The following is a 23,601-nucleotide window of genomic DNA, read 5'->3' on the forward strand; positions in this document are numbered from 1 at the left end:
TATTTGAAAGTCAGAGTTACACAGAGAGAGAGAAGAGGCGGGGGGGTGGGGGGCTTCCATCCGCTGGTTCACTCCCCAACTGGCTACAACAGCAGGAGCTGCACCAATCCAAAGCCAGGAGACAGGCGCTTCCTCCAGGTCATGTGGGTGCAGGGGCCAAAAGACTTGGGCCATCCTCCACTGCCTTCCCAGGCCATAAAAGAGAGCTGGATTGGAAGTGGTGCAGCCAGGACTCGAAACTGGCACCCATATGGGATTCCAGCACAGCAGGCAGCAGCTTTACCTACTACACCACAGTGCCAGCCCCTAATTCATGGCTTTTTAAAGGAAGGCTGGTGTATTCTTTCTTAAAACTTGCAGTGTGCAGTACAATGCCTTCCTCAGAGGATGAAAAATCCACTGCTTATAATAACTGATGTCTGTCAGATTGGACCGCTATGGTAAAATACCTGACTGGGTAAATTCTAAACAATGGAAAGTTCTCACAGCTCTGCAGGATGGGAAGTTCCAGATGATGATGTAGCAGATTCAGGGTGTAGTGAGTGAGGGCCATTTTCTGGCTCCAAAAAGACATCTTCTTCCTCTGTCCTAGGTTTGTCCTAGAAGGCCATTAACTCAGGAAGGTCACCTCCCCCAAAGACCCCACTTCCTAATATAGGTGCCTTGGGGGTTAGGATTTCAACATATGAATTCTGAGGATACACATTAACACCACAGCAATGTCTCTTTCAATTCTGTGAATTTAAAAATATTCCATAACTTTAGATTGGAAACAACTGTGTAGTTTTCTATTTAATGTAACAGATTCCAGTTCACAGGACACATCAGGAACACTTTTATAGTAAGCATGACTTATGAGAAATTAAAAAAAAATCTGAGAATAAAATTAAGGATTGGGCAAAAAAATTTCCAACTCATAATGCTTACTAGAAAAAGAGACTATACTTTTATTTCTTTCTCTTTTTTAATGAAATCCATGCACACTTTGACATCAGGTCTGGAAAAGGACACATCCCAGAGGATGAAGAGGTAGTTTTTACAGTTCATTTTGCCTTTTATTTTGGTCCTTTTCTCTAAAAATGTATAATGTATAAATGGATCAGTTCTTTCATATGCTATTGAAATGTTACAAAAATATTACTGGTGTATACTGTTTGGTATTTTTCTAGTGAGAAATCCAGCACATACCTCCTCACCCACTTAGAAGTTAATGATCACAAACAACATATAGTGTACACTGCTGTAGAAAGAAGTGACTTTTATTTTACAAATGTCCAAAGTCAATGTCTCCACTTGGAAATTCCTCATCAGTTTACTTTGAAGTGACCCACAGGCATGATCATTTTCTCCTATTACATGAAGTTCATCCATCTAATTTAATATCTGATGAAGACTAAATGACTATTTTTTTTCATAACTGGTACATTTACTACTTCGATGTCAAGCATGTATTCTCTGATATGCTTTGGTTTAAGGTGTCCACCCATGCAAACCTACTTTCTAGGGATCCTCTTCAATATGAATTTTATAATGATTAGTAAGGGATGATCTGTGGTTGAAGAGTTTCCCACATGTGTTACATTCATAGGGTTTCTCTCCAGTATGAATTCTCTGATGTGCAATGCGTGATGAACTTTGTCTAAAAGTTTTTCCACATGTGTTACATTTGAAGGGTTTCTCTCCTGTATGAATCCTTCGATGCTGAATAAGGGCTGAACTTTGGCCAAAAGATATCCCACATTCCTCACATCGATATGGTTTTTCTCCAGTATGAATCCTCTGATGATTACTAAGGGATGAGTTACATCTGAATGTTTTCCCACACTCATTACATTTATAAGGTCTTTCTCCAGTGTGCATTCGCTGATGCTGAATGAGAGCAGAACTCTGTCTGAAGGCTTTCCCACACACTTTACATTTACATGGTTTTTCTCCAGTATGAATTCTTTCATGAATAATAAGTGTTGAATGGGAACTTAAGGCTTTGCCACACTCGCTGCAATTATAAAACTTCTCACCGGTATGAATTATTCGGTGTCTATTGAGTCGTGAAATAGAAGTGAAGCCTTTTCCACATTCATTACATCTATAGGGTTTTTCTCCAGTGTGGATTCTTTCATGTTGAATAAGAGATGCACTCTGACTGAAGGCTCGTCCACACTCACTACATTTAAAAGGTTTTTCTCCAGTGTGAATCCTTTGATGATAACGAAGGGATGAACTAGATTTAAAACTGTTGCCGCATTCATTACACAAATACGACTTCTTTCTGTAATGAATTTTCTGACATCCAGGAAAGGTTGTGCTACAATTAGATGACTTTCTACCAGGATTGTATTTATAAGGGTTTTCTCCAGCATGGATTTTTTGATGTATGAAAAGGCCTGACCTTCTACTGAAGGCTTTCCCACATTCTTTGCATCTATAGGATTTCTCTACAGTATGTGTTCTTAGATGTTTATAAAGTGAAGTACTGAGAGTGAAGGCTTTCCCACATTCTTTACATACATAAGGTTTCTCTCCTGTATGAGTTATTTGATGTTGAATAAGAGCTGAACTCTGGCTAAAAGCTTTGGAGCACTCTTTACATTTAAACAATTTCTCTCCACTGTGGTTCTTCTCATGTTTACGAAGGGATGAAGTGTTAATGAAAGTCTTTTCACACATACTGCATTTATAGCGCTTCTCTGCTGTGAGTTTTGGTTGATTAGATAAATCTGCATTCTGTTTTAAAGTGTTTCCTTGTATTTCACATTTTAGCGGTGTTTTTTCTCTGGAAACTATCTGTTGCTTAATGTAAACTGACTTTGGGTTAGAATTATGGCTAACTTCAATATTTTTATGGCTTTTCTCTACAGTAAGAATTTTTTTGTTAGTGACTGAAACTATCTGAAAACTTTCCTTTTTATCTTGTGTTTTCTCTAATACGTCTTCATGTATGTAAGGTTTTTCTGATTTCAAATCCCAGGGTCTATTCCTTTTGGATCTTTTCATTATCAGTCCCTGAAATGAAGAGTCTTGGGTTTGAGTTGATGTTGTAGTTTTAGGACCACTCTTCCAACCTAGAGGGAAAAACAAAGAAACTGAAGATGTTTCATGTAATATCACAGTATCTGACTACTATAACTAAATGTGCAGAAAAAAGAAATTTTGAAATCTAAGTAAATTTATTATTTAATACTATTTTATTTATTAATTTTATTATTAAATGCAATAATTTATTACTTTAGTAATGTTATAATCTAATTTAATAACCCATTATTTAATAATAGATTTAAAAATAACAGCAAAAATAGGAGTTAAGCAGTGTAGAAAAATAATCAAGGGAACTGAAGTAATACAGTGAAGAAAGTAATAAAGCACATCCATTTAAAGGGGAGGGGGGAGATGAACATCAGAACTAGCTGAGGAAGAATGGAGAAGAGATTAAAAGGAGGAGCATGTGATAGAAAACGCAGTCTGGGACCAGACTCTGAAGCCCATTACAGACTTTTAAATTATCTTCCAAACACCCTCTTCTTTGTATAATCACTCACAATCTGGAAAGTCTTCCCTCTTCTCTTTCATGCCAAATCCCTTTGTAGCTCTTGGATTCAGTTCAAAAGCTAACTCTGGGTCCTTTCTTGTCTTTGAGCTTCCATAGTCCATTCCTTTTACCATATACTTACCAAATGTTAAATATATTCAACATCCCTTTATAATCTAGACACACTTATATCAGGGTACTTCAAAACAGTCACAGACAAAAGGTAAGTTTACTTCAGTGCAAACAATTTTGAAATCCATGTTGGTTCATAACACATTTTTCATAAATTTTGATGACTCTTCATATAGTCTTTATTTATATATCTTTCTATGTTTGTCTATCTACATCTCACTTTTGCGTGCTAAATAAAATTTTATCTATTTTTATTTGAAAGGCAGAGAAAAAGAAAAAGATATCTTTAATCTTTCAGTTGGCTGGTTCACTCCCCAAATGTCTACAACAGCTAGGGCTGGGGCAGGCCAAAGCCAAGGAACTAAAACTCCATCCAAGTCTCCCACATGGGTGGCAGGGATTCTGTCACTTAAGTTATCATCTGTCTCCCAGGGACCACATTAGCAGAAAGCTGATTAGAAGCAGAGTATCTGGGATTTAATCCAGCACTCTGATATAGGATGCAGGCTTCCAAAAGCAGCAGCTTAACTTGCTGCACCACAACACTCACCCCTCACTTTCCTTCATGAATGGATAAGCATGCCCTGTTTCCTTTTAGAACTGCCTAGCAGTTCCCCAATTATACAGATTTGTTTATTAAATTACTTACTTACATATTCCTAATTTTAACAACGTCAAGTATTCTTACATGTTAATATATGCACATATATGGATATGGATATGCAGATACATATCAAAAACATAGACATACACACTTCAAATCCTTGTAGAAGTTGCCTTCCAGGGCTGTGTATGAGTGACTTAGGGATGTTTCAGGCCAGTTCACATAGGAAGGCATTACTGAGTTAACCCTATAGTGGTAATCACATGTTGGCTTAAATGTCCAGAGTTGTAAGCTAGGAAGGCAGTTTGTTCATGCATCACACAGGAAAGCCTATGTAAGGATGGGTGGAAATAGTCCTTGAATCTAAGCCAGCTTTTCAAACTTATTTTCCAAAGTACCCCTCCCAACATTCTACAGCCATTCAGATTCAAGGTTATACACCTGGGAAAATGTCATTTGCATTTGCACTCTAACAAGGGGTTCCAGAGTCAGAAAATTGAAGGAGCTACATGCTGGGAATTATACCTGATAGGGAGCAACACTGCATATCTGTAAGGGTGCTCCCATAACATTTGCTGTGATACTGAACAGAAATATTGCCCTAAAATTTTTGTTGTTGGTAACTCTAATTTTTAAAGCTTTTATTTATGAAAAATTTTCAGCACATACCAAATAGACTGAATTGTATAATATATCCCCTGCCAGTTTAAACAACCACCATTCTACTTATAATCAGCACTTTTCCATCTAGACTCTTGTGATACTTTTTGGGGTCCTAACCTTCAATACCTAGGAATACCTATTTTTTGAAATAGGGTCATTGTAGATTTAATCAAATAAAGATGATGTCATTAGGGTATTCTTGTAATATGGGGAAATTTGGATAGAGGCATGCATAGAAGAGAGGTGATCTGAAGACATCCAGGGAGAAAATGATGGGAAGGTAAAGGTGCAGCTGCAAGCCACAGAATATGAAGGCCTTTCACATAATTCTTCTCAATGTGGTGAAGCCATCAACAGGCAGCATCACTTAACTTTCAATATGTAGAGGAAACCTTTTGGGTTTTATTTAATTTTGTTTTATAGTTTTATAAAGCTTTAAAAAATTTGAGGGGCTGGTGCTGTCGCACAGCGGGTTAATGCCCTGGCCTGGAGTGCCGGCATCCCATATGGGCACTGGTTCTAGTCCCAGCTGCTCCACTTCCAATCCAGCTCTCTGCTGTGGCCTGGGAAAGCAGTAGAAGATGGCCCAAGTACTTGGGCCCCTGCAACCACGTGGGAGAACCAGAAGAAGCTCCTGGCTCCTGGCTTCAGATGAGCACAGCTCCAGCCACTGCAGCCATCTGGGGAGTGAACCATCAGATGGAAGACCTCTCTCTCTTTCTTCCTCTCCTCTCTCTGTGTAACTCTGACTTTCAAATAAATAAATCTTAAAATTTTTGAAAAGCAGAGTGACAGAGAGAAAGAGAGATATCTTCCATCGGCTGGTTCACTCCCCAAATGGCCTCAACAGCCCAGGCTGGGCCAGGCCAAAGACAGGAGCTTAGAATTCAATCTGGGTTTCCCATGTTGGTGGCAGGGGCCCAAGTACTTGGGCCATCTTTCACCGCCTTTCCAGGCACATTAGCATGGAGGTGGATTGGAAACACAGCAGATATGAACTGGTACTCTGACAGGGGTTGCTGGCATTGCAGGTCATGACTTACCCTGCTATGCCACAACACTGGCCCCTATAAAACACTTTCAGTCCTAAAGTCAAAATTATAAAATAAGATAGCTTCAAAAAACTCTAAATTCTATCCCTCTTCTCCATTCTGTTTGTCTCCTTACCACACAGGGAACCATTTTTACTGATCTGCTTTTAATTTTTTTTATTTGTGCCTTTTTTAAGATTTATTTATTTATTTGTTTATTTGAAAGGCAAAGTTATAGAGGGAGAGAGAGAGGGATCTTCCATCCACTGGTTCACTCCCCAGATGGCCGCAACAGCCAGAGCTGGGCCAATTCGAAGCCAGAAGCCAGGAGTTTCTTTAAGGTCTCCCACATGGCTGTAAGGGCCCAAGCACTTGGGCAATCTTCCACTGCCTTCCCAGACACATCAGCAGGGAGCTGGACTGGAAATAGAGCAGCCAGGACTCGAACTGGCACCCATATGGGATTCTGGTGCTGCAACTGGTAGCTTATCCCGCTATGCCATGGCACCTCACTAGCACCATTTTTTAATATAAGCAAATACATGTACACACTTCTTTGGTACTTTTCCCCTCCTTTCTTAGGTAACAGTAGCATAGTTACCATTCTGTTACATACTTTCCTCCATTACTAACACATTCTAGAGACCACTTCACAGTGGAGTTTACAGAGGTCTTCCTCATTCTTTTTACAGATGCATGACATTCCACTGTTTGTGGAGCAGTGTGAACCATGTCCTCAGAGAGGTGCCTTTGATGGGGATGTGCTCTACATAATGATGCGGAAAAAGCTTCTGAAATAAGTGAAAGGGCAGAATAAGGTGTGTTGGATACTATTATTAGAGCAGGGAACTAAGGAAAGAAATACATATAGAAATATTTTTATATATGCACAGAAAAGCTTTTCCAACTACTACTGCTTTCTCCTCCTTGCATCTGAGATCTTCTGTCTCAAAATATGTCTATATGTAGTATATTCTGCATCTGTTCACTTCCTCCACCTCATGTAAGACTCATCCGCTCCATTGTGGCTTCTGACCCTACCACTAGCTGCACTGAGGCCAATGTGACCTCCAAGTGGCTAAGACAAGACACTCTCCTCAGTTCTCACTCATCTGACCTCTCAACAGCATCTGACAGTGACTCCTCATATCCCTCAAGATGCTCTCCTCCTAAGCTACAGTGACATTATTTTCTTCCATGTTATCATTTTCCATGAACCACAGTCTCCTCTATGGGACTCTCAATTCCTTTGCATGCTCATTTTCCTCTACCCAATCTTTGAATCCTTAGATTTACAGGGTTTAGTATTAAGTTCTCAATCCCTCTTCCTCTGCCTCTTCCCACAAACCAGCTTCAATTATAGACTTACACTGCAGGCAACAATTCTCTACTCTCCTCATCCACTTACAGACCACCTACTCAAAATAGAAACTGAAAGTCAACAAGACTAAAACCAAATTCATTATTCACTCCAGCTTACTGAATCCCTTGTCTCTGTCCCTTGCATCAGCTGTCATTCAGAACCTTAGGAGGCATCTTTAATACCTCTCTCCTGCAGACCCTCATCTAATCAATACCCCAAACCTATTTATTCCATCATCTAAATACATCTCAAATTTCATCTGCTTCTCTCTACCTCTACCATCCTAGCAGGAGACTTACCTTCAAGTGACAACAGATCTGCATTTTCCCTGTAGCACACCTCTACCTGTCCTCTATGGGTTTTCTCTACCTGGCCAAAATGCTAGTGTCCCTCGAGATTCGATCCTAGGTACTTTCTTTCTCTTACTGTAATCTGAACCTTCTCCCTGGGTAGATTCTGTGGGGGGCTCCAACCGCAAAGGAAACAAAGTTGCTAAGCCTTCGCTCAACAAGGCCTCTAAGCCTTTGCTCGAGTTTGCCACACTTCCGCATCTCAGTGACTCAGCGTTTCCAACAATCTAAGATGGCCCCTGGGGGAGTTACCTAGCCTGACAGGAGACTTCCGTATTCGTGGACAGTATGTGTTCTCGGCTGTGATAGGCCCTTGAGGGCGTGCCCGGCTCATGTTCTGCCTTAACTTTCAGCTGGTTAGCTCAGTTCCCTTGTGCCCTGGAAAGCCCCCATTCTGTGCCTATAAAAGCTCTTCCCCTCCCAGTAAAGTCGAGAACCCGGCTGCGCCCTGGGCATTGACTGATCTCCCGGCTCTGGTATGGTTCCTTTGCCACTGACACTCATCATCCCACTTGGCCCCTGAGCTCCCCAGGCTGGCCCTGAGGAGCTCTATTGGACCTGCTGCCCTGTGACAAGCAGCAACTGGTGCCCTGTGTGAGGACTCACGAAGTTGCCGACGGGCTAATCAGACTACAGGTGAGTGTACTCCTATAAGATATGGGACAGCACAATTCCAAATTTGACCCCTCCCTTGATACCCTTAAAGTCCTTCTTAAGAGTAGGGGGTTGGAACTCTCTGATAGCCAGGCCCTGCAGACTTGGAGGGCCCTCGTTAAGGTGGCCCCTTGGCTCCGGGAGGCCAATTTATTTGATTGGGAAACGTGGGACAGGGCAGAGCAACTTTTGCATAAAGCACAGGTCAACAGGGGTGAGATTCCCCTGTTGGAGCTTTTCCCACCATCGCTGCTCTTAAGAGCTGTTTTCCACCCCACCCTACTCAAACTCAGGGTAAAGAGCAGACTCCTCTTAGTAAGCCGCCCCCTTCTCAAAAAGAGAGCCTGAACAAGTGTTCCAATGAGGGGAAAGTGGAGCCCTAACGGGAGATAGGGTCAGAATCCCCTCCTGACCCCTTTGGTGCAGCCCCATGGCCACCCAGAAATGAGCCGCAGCCAACATCTCCTGGTGCCCCTTCTTCCTCTAATCCTTTTTGGACTCCTTCAGCCCCTCCCCCTACCTCAGGGCAAAACCAAAGGCGGGCACAAAAGCACCCCCCTCTCAGGGCCTGAAACATGCCTCCTCTTCCTGGTGAACGTGAACCCCGGAGGCAATAGACCAGCCACCTGGTACCCTTGGGAGGCCAACGATCTAAAGGAACTAAAAAAAGCAGTCTCTGAGGATGGCCCAAACTCTCCGTGGGCAGAAAAGATCCTTCAGGGCCTCGTTTACCAAAACTGCACCACCCAGGATTGGAAGAACTTAGCTAAGGCCGTTCTTCCGGGGTCCTTGTTTATCAAGTGGCGCGCCTTCTTTAATGATGAGTGCCATACCCGAGAGAAATCAGGCTGCCAACCCACCTGTTGCCATCACCTATGGGAAGCTTTCAGGCACGGGCGATCAGTACTCCACAGATATACTGCAAGTGGCCATTCCCGCCCCCTACCAGGAGCAGGTTCGTGCTCTGGGCCTGGCTGCCTGGAAGAAACTTGAAGAGGGCCCCTCCGAGCCCCCAATTTCTGGTATCATGCAGAAAAATTCTGAGGATTTGGCTACTTTCATAGGGTAGAAGAGAGTCTACAAAGGAAGTTTCCCCAAGGGCCCTTAAGGGATCAGTTCATAAAGATGTTAGTGTGGGAGGGCATGACTGCTGATCATAAACTGGCCTGTGCCGGTTTAAAGGACAGAAACATGGGGCGGTGGATCATTGCCACCAAGGATGTGGGAACCATGTCTCATCAAAATCAGACCATGGCCTCCTTACTAAAAGCCTCCCAAAAGGAGAACCTGGACACTCTTGTGTGTGCGCTCCAGCAGGCCTTCCCCAGGAGGGGGAAGAGCTGCTTTGGCTGTGGGCAGGAGGGGCACTTCAAGAGGGAGTGTCCTCATAAGCAGGGAGCCACCCCATTTCCAGGAGGCAACCCCGGACAGCTCCTCTGTACTCCCTGTCCTAGATGTAGAAAGGGGTTTCATTGGGCCAAGGACTGTCGATCAAAGACAAACATCAAGGGGGAGCCTTTAAACTCCCCTCGAGGTGGCCCCCAGCCCCATTACACAAAGGAGGTTCTTCAGTAAAAGCGCATTGGACGGTCCCCTTAATACTGGGAATCAGACCAAAAATGACCATCACCATAGGAGGAAAAAGCTTTAAATATCTCATAGACACTGGGGCAGACCGAATAGTCCTCAGGAGAGAGGAAACCCCCCTACACTGGAGACTTCTCCCCAGTCCCTCTCTGATGGGAGTGGGTGGCCAGACCAAATCCTTCCAGACAGCTGACCCCCTCCCGTGGAAAGACCTGGATGGTAACAGAGGGGAGGTTTGCCCCTTGGTAGCCTCAGGGCTGACTGCCAATCTTCTTTGGCAGGATATCCTGGGAGAAGTGGAGGCCTACGTCACTACTGACCATAAGGCCTTTTACGAGATCTTACTTGAGAAGCAAGAATTCCAACAACAGTTTGAGGAGGGAAGGGTTTGCCACCCAAACTATCAAGATGATCCTTCTTTTGAGGCCTTGAGGAGGGGGAGCCATTCATCCGACCTCAACCCCCAATCCTAGAGGCCACTGCTCTCCCAGGGCCCCTTAAAATTAATTGGCTCCCGGGCCCCCCAATATGGGTAGAGCAGTGGTGGTTCCCACAACACAAAATCCAACAACTCCACTTACTTGTCCAACAGCAACTTGAAGCTGGACACCTTAGGCCCTCCGTTAGCCCCTGGAATTCCCGTTTTTGTTACATGGAAAAACAATGGCAAGTGGCGCTTCCTACATGATTTAAGAAAAATAAACGAGAAAATGATGCCCTTTGGGACCCCCCAGAGGGGTATCCCTTGGATCCCTGCCATCCCTAAACAGTACCACACCATAATTATTGACATCAAAGATTGCTTTTTCTTCATCCCCTTAAGGCCGGAGAACTCCAAAAAGTTTGCCTTTTCCATCCCATCCCTTAATTTTTGTGGCCCTGATAAGAGGTACGAGTGGACTATCCTCCCCCAGGGAATGGCCAATAGCCCCACTATGTGTCAGTACTATGTCCCAGTTTTAACGCCTTTAGCTAAACAGGCTAGTTGTTTATTGTATGTCTATATGGATGACATAATCCTTGGGGCACCCCAAGTCAAACCGCTGTTCCTTAACTCCTGCTTACAACTGCTCACTAAACATGGGTTCCAGATTGCCCTTGAAAAGGTTCAAAAGGTACCCCCCTTTAAGGTTCTTGGGGCTGTCTTAGAACTAGATACAGTCTCCTCCACTTGACCGCAGCTTCAAATCCAACAAACCCATTCTTTACCTCAGTTACAAAAACTCCTCAGGGAAATTAACTGGATGAGACCTTGGATCCCTATTAGTACCGAGGAGCTCACTCCCCTGTTTGACCTCCTTAAGGGAGGTACCTTGTATAAGACTATTGCTTTAAAAAAACATACCAACACATTCTCCTTAAGCTGCAACAGGTTATAGATTGTTCCTGCCTGAGGCATTATGACCCTTCCACGCCCCTATTCTTCTACATCTTCGGTGGAAAATCCTTCATCACAGGCCTTTTGGCTCAAGATGGAGAGCCCATCCACTGGATTCATCTGTCCGTGGGAGCGGCCCCCCGGATCTATGCCATCCTAGACCAACTCGTTGACTGCATCATAAAAGGTAGGAACCTGTCCGATCATCTCTTTGGTCATCAGCCACATACCCTTGTTGTACCGTTTCGGTTGACTAATTTCGAGTGGTTACAATGAAACAATACCCGCGTTGCAATTGCTCTAGAAGGCTTCCCAGGGAAGATTGATTGCCACTATGGCCCCTGTAAATGGATGAACTCCTTCTCCAAACTTGACTGGATACCACCCAAATTATTTTTGGCTGAGGCTGACCCATCCTTTCACACTGTGTTCACTGACGGGGGAAAAATAGGAGCAGCAATTGCCATCTTTCCGTCCCATATGCAGGGACAAGAAATGCCAAAAACCGTAGTTCATAATGTTCAAGGGTCGGCCCAATTCAAGGAACTTTATGCCATTGTCCTGGCCTTGAAAACAATACAGGGACCCTTTAACCTGTTTACTGACAGTCTTTACATGGCCAATCTACTCCCCAACCTCCCTTGGTCACACATTAAAGTTGATGATAACCCTATCACTCCTTTAATGATTCAAACCAGAAATTTTCTAAAGTCAAGGACTAAGCCTATATTTTCACAACACCTCCGGGGACATCAATATCTCCCGGGCATTTTGTCTCAAGGTAATGCAATTGCGGATTCATTAGCGTCCTCATCCCAGTGCTACCTTACACGAGATGAGGCTATCTCCTTTCATGACCTTATTCACGTCAATTGGAGGGGGTTACAACATCGATAACCCCATGTCCCAATTAAAGAATTAAAGAAAATTGTCTGAACTTGTAAGTCCTGCTCACCATTCTTACAGCTACCTCCCTTACAGGGGCCCCGGGTCAACCCTCGTGGACTGGCGCCCAACCACCTCTGGCAAACTGATGTCACCCATGTCACTTCTTTTGGAAAGCTTAAGTATATTTTTGTTACTGTTGACACCTTTTCTCACGCCTGCTGGGCTACAGCCCACACAGGCGAAAAGGCTAAACACGCTAACAATCATTTATTACAATGCTTTGCGGTTCTTGGCATTCCTAAACAAATTAAAACTGATAATGGACCTTGTTTTACCAGCACCTCATTTGTTACCTTTCTAAAGCTTTGGGAAATTAAACATGTCACTGGTGTCCCCTATAACCCTACGGGCCAGGCAATCATTGAAAGACAAAACAAAACATTAAAGGCCCAACTTTTAAAACAAAAAGGGGGAGCAGCACCCCCTCATGACCAGCTAAAGATGGCATTATGCACCTTAAATATTTTAAATTTTTCAAAAACTGACAACCTCACTCCTTTCCAGCGACACTGGACAACTACTCTTAAGTACTCTATTGTTAAGGTCCAATGGAGAGACCCCCTTCACAGGGGCCTGGAGGGACCCTGATCCCCTCTTAATGGCAGGCAGAGGCTTTGGATGCGTCTTCCCCCAAAATGAAGACAAGCCCATCTGAGTCCCAGCCAGAGACCTCAAACACCTTCCCCCCACTGACGTTAATGACCTTAACCCAAGAGCCCAGCCCTCTTGAGGCCTTGTCTCTCTCTCTTTCACAGGAATGATGAGATACCTGTGGCTACCTGTTGAAGGGGTGGTCCTCCCAGCCCTGCTATTGGAACTGTCCCCTGGTGAGACGTCATCCGGCAGGGGACACTGGGAATTTCGGGTCTTGGCTATCAGGTTCGATCCTCCAATAGTCCTCAACACTTCCAAATGTACCTCAAAGGAAGTTGAGCTTTACTTTGATGCTTGCCAACCCACCAGCGGGTGGGGGTCCTGTGCAGATTGGGAAAAAGTTAAGCAACTAACTATAAACATATATGCTGGAAAACATTACACAAGGGAGACTGTGTGAATAGCCAGGAAGGGTATTGCCCCTACTGGAGCTGCCCACATTCACACACAGGGTCGCTTAAGAGTCCTTTGGAACTATTCTGCCCAAAGGGGAGCTCCTGTAAAAGAGGAGCTTGCAACCCAGTAAAGTATAAGAAATTCCGATGATCCTAAATGGCTCTCAGGAGAGGATGCAGGAATTCGAGTGGACTGGAAAGGAAGAGACCCATAAGGCCTTATTAGAATAATAAAGGTATGGATCCCCACTCCTACTTCCTCCCCCCTTGAGGAAGTGCTTCAAAAAGCGAAAAATACATGCCAGCTAATCAATAACGTGGAAAAGGAAAATAGCCCATATCAGTCAATAACCTTTTTGACTTTACTAGAGATGCTTAACCTTACATACCAGCTGCTTAACACCTCCACGTTACCTGTCCAGCAAGGCTGTTGGCTATGTGTACCTCATCAAAGGAGACCCCCTATTATGCTCGTTGGCATGGAGTTAAATGCTAGCTCTCTTGTCCCATGCCCCCCCTGACAAATCCCCTGTCCCTTGGGCAGGGGGCATGTCAACAAATGTCTCAAAGATAGATAATACAACTCTACTGCCTAATCAATCTTATTGCGCACCCGGAAATGCTTCCTTCCTATGCCAGCATCTAGTAACCCATACCATGAGAGGTGATCAAACCTGCTCCCCTGTCTTGTTGCTTCCACAGGTTGAAATTGCCTTGGCTACTGAGCACCTTCCGATTCCCCTCACTGGAAAAGCCCTGATAGCCCGGGTGCCGGCCCTTATCCCCTTGCTTATGGGGCTGGGTGTTTCCGCTGGGGTGGGTACCGGTGTGGCTGGGATCTCCTCTGCCTTTTATCTCAACAACCGATTACATTCTCTGGTTGTCGGGGACCTCCGAGAAGTAACCCAATTGCTTAGTCTTACAGGAACAGATCTCCTCCCTGGCTTCAGTAGTCCTTCAAAATAGAAGAGGATTGGATTTACTAACGGCAAAGGAGGGAGGCATTTGTGTCTTCCTCAAGGAGGAGTGCTGCTTTTTTGTTAACCAATCTGCAGTCGTCTAGGATCAAATTAAACAACTCCAAGACAGCCTTCAAAGTCGCTGGTGACGCCTAATGGACTCTTATAATGGCTGGGGAGGGATGTGGGGAGGGTGGCTGCCCTATCTCCTGCCGGCATTTGGTCCAATCACTGCCATAATTGCGTTTCTGCTCATTGGCCCCTGTGTGGTTAATGCCTTAGGCTCCTTTGTTAGAAAACAGCTTCATTCAATCCATGTCAACCAGCTGGAAGTCAGATACCAGGCCCTTGTTAGTCAACAGGATACCCCCCTGGGTTACTAGCCAAACCTCTCTGCTCACCCCCTCATCTCCTAAATAAGGGACTGGTAGCCAGTGACAGGTAAGATCTCCTGGGAATGGTCAACCTAAGACAGGATGGTCAGGCTCTCGACCCTGGCTTCTCCGATGACAGGCAACTTCCAATTCCTGACAGGGGGACAACCTAAGACAGGCACAGTTATCCTCAAAATAAAAGGGGGAGATGCAGGGGGCTCCAACCGCAAAGGAAACAAAGTTGCTAAGCCTTCGCTCAACAAGGCCTCTAAGCCTTTGCTCGAGTTTGCCACACTTCCGCATCTCAGTGACTCAGCGTTTCCAACAATCTAAGATGGCCCCTGGGGGAGTTACCTAGCCTGATAGGAGACTTCCGTATTCGTGGACAGTATGTGTTCTCAGCTGTGATAGGCCCTTGAGGGCGTGCCCGGCTCATGTTCTGCCTTAACTTTCAGCTGGTTAGCTCAGTTCCCTTGTGCCCTGGACAGCCCCCATTCTGTGTCTATAAAAGCTCTTCCCCTCCCAGTAAAGTCGAGAACCCGGCTGCGCCCTGGGCGTTGACTGATCTCCCGGCTCTGGTATGGTTCCTTTGCCACTGACACTCATCATCCCGCTCGGCCCCTGAGCTCCCCAGGCTGGCCCTAAGGAGCTCCCGTGACGAGCAGCAAGATTCAACCTTAGCCATTGTTTCAATGACTCTATGTGAACCATAGTTTCACAAATTTACACTTCATGCTCGAAGTGTATTTTGAGGTTCAGTACTCCAAATCCAGCAGGCTACTTGACACCTCCCTTGGGTTTAACCAAAGACAATTTAACTCATCAGAACCAAGTTTATGCCATTCCCCAAATCTGATCTCCTTCCAGTGTTACTACCTCAGTAATCACTGTCCATCCCAGAACAAGCCACAACCAGGCAGGCATCCCTGAAAACTTCCCTCTATCTTTCATATCGAATCCATCTCCAAGTCCTACTGCGTTAATCTCCCAGATTACCTCTGGGATTGGCTCACTTCTTTCTGTTTCCATCACTATTAACCTAGGCCAGGTCATTTCATGCATTCCTTCTCAGCACTGGAAATATACTCTGGCCAGGCACTGTTGTAGGTACTGGGAAAATGGGAACAAATGAAACAGGCAACCCAGTGTAAAGCAATTTATGATGCAGATAAAGAGATATAATAAACAGATATGCATTATTACACAATGATAAGCACAGAGAAGGAATTAAGTGTGCTGAAGGGTGAAGAATGTAGAGGGCCAAGGGCAATGTTTCAGAAGAGCTGCACCTAATTGTAACATGAAGAAGCAAGTCACATGGGCATGTGGCTGTCAGGAAAATGTTTCAGAATAGAAAAACAAAACAGGTGCAGTGGCCTAAAGTGAAGGGCTCCTTAGCCCCACATTGTGGGGCAACCAGGGTTATAGGGTCCTCAAAGGAAGGGCAGTAGGGAAGGAGACAAGGGGAAGAGGTGGCCAGAGCCAGACTATGCAGGTCTCTGGAACCCACCAGTGGACTCAGGATTGTGCTCTATGAAATGGAAGCCATGTTCAAATTGAATATGGGAGCAACCCAACCAGACATACCTTTTAAATTTTAGCACTTCAAAGAAAAGAAATGGTGGTAGTAGGAGGGGAGGTGCAGGGCCCACGTAAGAGTCCTTGTGGGGAAGGATAGGTGAATAGGAACAAGATCAACTCACACAAACAAAACAGTGCTACTGGGTGTCTTGGCTACAGTTTAATCACGCAAGAACAGTCACTCAGAAACTTTACTGGGGCCCCTGGTAACTCCGGAAAATCAGGAAAAGATGCTCTACCTGTATGTAGATGCAACCCCTGCAAACCTCACAGAATGGACACAAGCTCAGTGATTACACTTTGGGATTACTCCTCAATCAAGAGACCTATATGAGAGATATGCCCTCTTTTGAGTCATTTCCACCTATCTCTCAATTTAAAATGTACAAACCTGAAAGAACAGTTGGCCCAGCAGTCATGATGCTGGCAAAGATGCCCATGTTCCACATCCAAATGTCTGAGTTCAACACTCAGCTCCAGCTTCCTGCTCAGGTGCACCCTGGGAGGCAGTAGGTTAGGGTTCTAGTGATCAGGTCCCTGCCACACATATGGGAGACCTGGATTGAGTTCCAGACTCCTGGCTTCATCCTGGCCCAGTACTGGCCTTTGCAGGCATTTGGAAAGAGAACCAGCAAATGGAAGATCTCTCTCGGTCTCTCAAATTTGAGTAAACAAAAAAATAAACAAACAAAATATACAAACCAAGGGAATGATACAAGTTTTTATTTATTTTCTTTTTCCCTCTGTTATGAATTGCTTTTAGGTGAAAACACTTTAAAAAGCATACTGAAGGGCATTTAAATGGTTTGATTCAGACCATTTTTTCCAAGACATCAAGTATTAAATAATTCCCTGCTTATTTCTTCAATTATTTCCAGTAATCCACTGGACAGTTCAAATCTCTTAGAGTTGTGCTAAAGACTTATCACATGGTGTTACCTAGCTTTCCAATCTCATTTCTGTCCTCATCTCCTCCTTTACCCTGAGCTTTAGCCAGAGTAAATTAATTATATGAGTGAATTAATTATATCAATTCCTTCAAACTACTATGTCTGTTGAAAGCACACATGAAAATTTAGCTCTCCTCTGAAACAACAAAACAAAAACAAGATCCTGAGAGATTCAGCTGAGAGTGATTACCAGACAGAGGAAGCTTATGTCCAGGAGCCAGGGTGTTCCCTTCTGTGAGGACCGAGAACCCTCAAGGCCATTTCCCAGCCAACACTCCAAGCTGCACCTCGTTCTATCACCTAGACCATGGCCAGCAGTGAATGCTAGGCACCTTGGCCAACTACTCACCTACAGAGGAGCCTCCAGGACTGTCTTTCTCTATCTTCCACGGATCCTCTCCTTGCTGCAACAGGGAGATCACCTTTGGCTTGGTACATGGGAGTCCTGCTCATAGACAAAACGAAACACACACACACTTGGTTTCGTTTCAACACAAATGGAAAACTCAGAGGATGGTACAAAGAACTTCTATGGGCCGCCCAAGCTATGCGCTCATAACATAGGGAGATATGTTTGGGAAAAGGCAGGTAACTGCTATAATTTACTGTATGGCAGGACAATATGATAAATATGACACTTCAGTAACTGATGGGGTACCCTTAGTTTTCTATAGAGATGGAATGTTAGATGTATAACCAAGCATCTATGGAAAGGGTGTGTTCCAAGAAGCTTTTATGAAATGAGAAAACACTACCTGACCCCCTCTCAAAGAGGGCAGTGGTCAGCGAAGTGTGAACTGTGGGCCAAATCCAGATCACTGCCTAAGTGTGTACAGCCCTCGTGCAAAGAATGATTGGGGAAAAAGTAGAGAAATATGTCACAGAGACCATATGTGGCCTACAAAACCTAAAATACTTACTACCTGGCCCTTTACAGAAAAAATTTGTTGACTCCTGGAAGAGATAAGCAGGAAAGGCAAGCATTAGGTCCAGAGGACGAACAACGTCCTCTGTTGAAAGGGAAGCAAATAATCCATGGGCAATCTCAGTGAAGTGATGTCTGAACCATGAAGAAACCTGTAACGTGATCATAGAGCAGGAAGGGGATGGCTGTGGAGCAATCAGATGCCTATAAGAGGGAAAATGTTCTTAATATTTATTTATGGAGATTGGATTTGTATAATCCCAAAGCAAAAATCAGCTAGTTTTTGTTTTAAATGATTTTTTAAGAAACTTATTTATTTGAAAGGTAGAGAGACACGGAGAGGGCTGGACTTAAGCCAGGAGCTGGGAACTCAGTCTGAGTTTCCCATGTGAGTGGCAGGGACCCAAGTACTTGAGTTGCCACCTGTTGCCTCCCAGGATGTGCATTAGCAGGAAGCTGGACTGGAAACACAGGTGGGACTCAAACCCAGGAACTTTGATATGGCCAGCACAAGTCCTAAGGGGTGTCTTAGCTGCTACTCTCATCCCAGCAAAAGTCTTCTGAGGACCCACAGCTTTTACTCAGGGAAGGAGGTGCTGAGATTCCAATTTCTGAACTCAGCGTTCTCAGGGAAACTTTCTTACCCAATGAGAGCAGGTTGCTGTAGTTCTCTAGCATCACGTCCCGGTATAAGATTCTCTGGAGAGGATCCAGCTTCCTCCACTCATCCCGCGTGAAGAACACAGCCACATCTTCAAATGTCACTGACACCTGGAAAGACAAGCCACTCAGCTTACCCAGGACCACTCTGCACAGAGAAAGATGCAGCAGTGGGGAGGGAGACAAGTCACCCAGGAAATGCTTCTGATGCTATGCAAGGTTCTGAAGATTCTGCTGTTTATGAACAATGACTGGTGACAAACATACAAAGAGCAGCAAAAAGTAAAAATGAGCCTTGTGTTAACCACTATAAGGGCTATGTAGAGGGATCGAGGACATTGGTAGGATATTAACTGGAATAATCTTTCTGATGATTTGGTGACATATTGAAAAGCTTGGAAATATATTCTTCATCAATGACTATTTGTATTGTCACATACATGCATGTCTTGGCTTTTTATCAATGTAACAAATACCTGAGAGGAGCCAGTTATGAAGGAAGCATGATTCGCTTCAGCTCATGGTTAAGTCCAAGATTGGGCAGTCCCACTGGTTTGGCCTCTGATTTGGGCAATGGATGCAGAAGGCATCCCTCAGTCTCTCCTTACAATGCCATCATGACTCAACCATGGGCTGCACTCCAGCAACACAATCCAATTCAACCCAATCCAATCACTTCCTAAGGGCCCCATCTTCAGATACCACAATTGGACCAATCAATCAATGACTTTGGGACTTAAAAGACTATATGAGTTGGGAAGACAGATTGTGTTCAAACCATAGAAAAAGAGACTATGTACGGTGCTTGCAGTAACAAAAAATAGAAATCACCTATTTACCCATGGAGGCTAATTAAATAACTTTAAGGCACATCTGTATACTTACTGAAGCATGAGGACAGTGATTAAGAAAATTAAAACAGCTGCGGAGCCAAGATGGTGGATAGTGAGGGCGTGCACCGATAGTCTGGGAAAATTTAGTTTAATAACAGTGGAATTACTGTAGCCTCAGGAAAAGACTCAAGAAAAAAACTGCAGAGGAAATGCTTCTGGATCTAGTGGATGTGACACAGAGGACCTACGGGGAGCCCACCACGTGGAAGCCCAGCCGCGGGAGCCGAGCCGCAGAATCTCGCCAGCGCAGGAACGGGAGGTAAGACAAAAACCTCGAAACCCAAGACATTGGCGGGAAAAGGCAAAACGAGGCCTGAGGCCCCACTGGGCAAAGATCACCAGGCAGACTGGAGGAGAGAAAAAAAAAAAAATGAATAAATCTGGGCGACCAGCATGGACACTATCCTCTCTCTCCAGTCACCATACAAAGCCGAGCAAGACAAAGAGCAGGCGCCATTTTACATATGTAAAGTGGCAACCGCAAGTAGCCAAGCAGAAAAACTTGACTCGGGTCAGGAGAAATAACAGGAGGTTAGAATCTAGTGAAAGCAGGTGGAGCTAATGATCGAGACTGTGAAATTCTGAGGGGGAGGGGGGGGCGAGCAAGCTCACCGAGTACGCAAACTCGGTAACCTTGGGCTGTGCAGAAACTTGAGAACACGTTGAGGGCTGCATAAACTCTTTCTGTGGTCCCGGGGGTAGATCAAACGAATACTCACAGAGGCCAGATTTCAACTACCCTCAATTCCAATCACCTGTGCCGAATTACTTCCCAACTGAGTCAAAAAAAAAAAAAAAAGAGAGAGAGAGAGAGAGAGAGAGATCTAGCCAGGAGCAAGGGAGAGAACAATCGGGGTGAGTCAAAATTGGCACACCCTTAAACCTGAAGAATCAAACAGAGCTCTCCGGCCACACCCATCACAGCCTAAGAAGCCATCAAAGCAGACAGCCCACTTAATCTAAAGACATAGTATAACGAGAAAAAAAAAAAAAAACAAACCATAAATTATCTCCAATGCCTAACAACAAACGCAGAAACTGAGGTAACAAGAGCAAGGAAGACACTATCATGCCCCCAAATGAACAAGACACCCCAATTCAAGATTATGAAGATGAAGAGATAGAGGAAATGCAAGAAGCAGATCTCAAAAAATTGATAAGAGCATTAAGTAGTTCTCAAAAACAAATTCTTGAACTACAGAAATCCTTAATGGACAAGATAGAAACTCTCTCTCGTGAAAATGAAATATTAAGGAGGAATCAAAATGAAATGAAACAACTAGTAGAACATGAAATTGAGATAGTGACAAAAAACCATAATGAAATGAAGAACTCAATAGATCAAATGACAAACACATTACAGAGCCTTAAAAACAAAATGGGTGAAGCAGAAGAGAGAATATCAGACTTAGAAGACAGAGAACAGGAAAGGAAACCACAAATCAAAGAAAAGAATAGGAAAACAGAAATCTAAAAAATACTGTCAGGAATCTACAGGATACTATTGAAAAACCCAACATTCGGGTTCTAGGAGTTCCTGAAGGCATGGAGAGGGAGAAAGGATTAGAAGGCCTTTTTAGTGAGATACTAGCAGAAAATTTCCTAGGTTTGGAGAAAGACAGAGACATCCTAGTACAGGAAGCTCATAGAACCCCTAATAAACATGATCAAAAGAGATCCTCACCACGACACGTCATAATCAAACTCACCACAGTGAAACACAAAGAAAAGATCCTAAAATGTGCAAGAGAGAAACGCCAGATTACTCTCAGAGGATCTCCAATTAGACTCACAACAGACTTCTCATCAGAAACCCTACAAACTAGGAGAGAATGGCGAGATATAGCCCAGGTACTAAGAGAGAAAAACTGCCAGCCCAGAATATTATATCCTGCAAATCTCTTATTTGTAAATGAAGGTGAAATAAAGACCTTTCACAGCAAACAGAAATTGAAAGAATTTGTCGCCACTCGTCCAGCCCTGCAAAAGATGCTTAAAGATGTGTTACATACAGAAACACAGAAACACGGTCACCAATATGAAAGAAGATAAAGGAAGGAAACCTCACAGCAAAAGATCACAGGAATCTCAAACCATATATTAGAAAAAATCTTTGGCAAATGACAGGGCAAAGTTACTCCTTCTCAATAGTCACATTGAATGTTAATGGCCTGAACTGTCCAGTTAAAAGACACCGATTGGCTGATTGGGTTAAGGAACAAAACCCATCTTTTTGCTGCTTACAAGAAACTCATCTTTCCAACAATGATGCATGCAGACTGAAAGTGAAAGGCTGTAAAAGGTATACCATGCCAACAGAAATGAAAAAAGAGCGGGCATAGCCATCTTAATATCAGACAAAATAAACTTTACCACAAAAACTGTTAGGAGAGACAAAGAGGGGCACTATTTAATGATTAAGGGATCCATTCAACAGGAAGATATAACAATTATCAATGTATATGCACCTAATTACAGGGCACCAGTTTATTTAAAAGACTTGTTAAGGGACTTAAAGGGAGACTTAGACCCCAATACAATAGTTCTGGGGGACTTCAATACTCCACTCTCAGAGATAGACAGATCAACAGGACAGATCAACAAGGAGACAGTAGATTTAAACGACACTATAGCCCAAATGGATCTAACAGATATCTACAGAACTTTTCATCCTACACATAAAGCATTTACATTCTTCTAAAGAGTACATGGAACCTTCTCTAGGATTGACCACATACTAGGCCATAAAGCAAGTCTCAGCAAATTCAAAAGAATTAGAATCATACCATGCAGCTTCTCAGACCACAAAGGAATGAAATTGGAAATTAGCAACTCGGGAATCCCTAGAGCACGTGCAAACACATGGAGGTTAAACAACATGCTCCTGAATGAACAATCGGTCATAGAAGAAATTAAAAGAGAAATCAAAAATTTCCTGGAAGTAAATGAGCATAACAGCACAACATACCAAAACCTATGGGATACAACAAAAGCAGTGTTAAGAGAAAAGTTTATCTGGCCTCAGAATCAGCCCTTAAGGCATTTGGATCTGGCTGAAGAGCCTATGAGAGTATTTTAGGCATGGAAAGCCAAGACACGCTGGGGGAAAAAAAAAAAAAAAAGATGAAGAAGAAGAGGAAGACCTAAATGAAGGATCTCAGCGAGTGTGATCCCAGTGGATAGAAGGGGGCCATGAAAGTAGGAGGTACCTCTCTGAAGGGAGGAGAGAACTTCCACTTTGACTATTGCCTTGTCGGAACAGGATCGAAGTCGGCGAACACTAAAGGCTTCCATAGCCTCGGCAACTCATGGCTAGAGCCTAGGGAGATTGCTGACGCCATAAACAAGAGTGTTAAATTGCTAAATCAACATCAGGAGTCACTGTGTACTTACATCCCATGTGGGATCTGTCCTTAATAGGTTGTCCAAGGTGAAGTAATGATATAGCTAGTACTGAAACAGTATTTTTACACTTTGTGTTTCTGTGTGGGTGCAAACTGGTGAAATCTTTACTAAGCATATGCAGAATCGATCTTCTGTATATAAAGATAATTGAAAATGAAAAAAAAAAACCATGATTTTAAATTGGAAATTACATAAAATAATCTTTTTTTTTAACTTTTATTTAATGAATATAAATTTCCAGTGTACAGCTTATGGATTACAATGGCTTCCCCCTCCCATAACTTCCCTCCCACCCACAACCCTCCCCTCTCCCGCTCCCTCTCCCCTTCCATTCACATCAAGATTCATTTTCAATTCTCTTTATATACAGAAGATCAATTTACTATAAAGATTTCAACAGTTTGCACCCACATAGAAACACAAAGTGAAACATACTGTTTGAGTACTAGTTATAGCATTAAATCAAAATGTACAGCACATTAAGGACAGAGATCCCACATAAGGAGCAAGTGCACAGTGGCTCTTGTTGTTGACCCAACAAATTGACACTCTAGTTTATGGCGCCAGTA

The 23,601-nt window shown here is 43.7% G+C and overlaps 1 protein-coding gene across 2 annotated transcripts in view; it reads right to left on the bottom strand.

The window, feature by feature from the left end:
- Positions 1–926: 926 nt before the first annotated feature.
- Positions 927–23,601, bottom strand: part of ZNF354A (zinc finger protein 354A) — a 32,516-nt gene continuing 9,841 nt past the window's right edge. For both annotated transcript variants that reach the window (XM_062188590.1, XM_062188589.1), the window contains exons 3-5: positions 18,719–18,845; positions 17,499–17,594; positions 927–3,062 (exon numbers count right to left, since the gene is read on the bottom strand). In XM_062188590.1, coding sequence (XP_062044574.1) covers positions 1,501–3,062; positions 17,499–17,594; positions 18,719–18,845 — 1,785 coding nt within the window. In that variant the 3' untranslated portion in view covers positions 927–1,500. The remainder of the gene's footprint in view (positions 3,063–17,498; positions 17,595–18,718; positions 18,846–23,601) is intronic.

The sequence above is a fragment of the Lepus europaeus genome, chromosome 4 (assembly GCF_033115175.1).
Source record: "Lepus europaeus isolate LE1 chromosome 4, mLepTim1.pri, whole genome shotgun sequence".
NCBI classification, from domain to species: domain Eukaryota; kingdom Metazoa; phylum Chordata; class Mammalia; order Lagomorpha; family Leporidae; genus Lepus; species Lepus europaeus.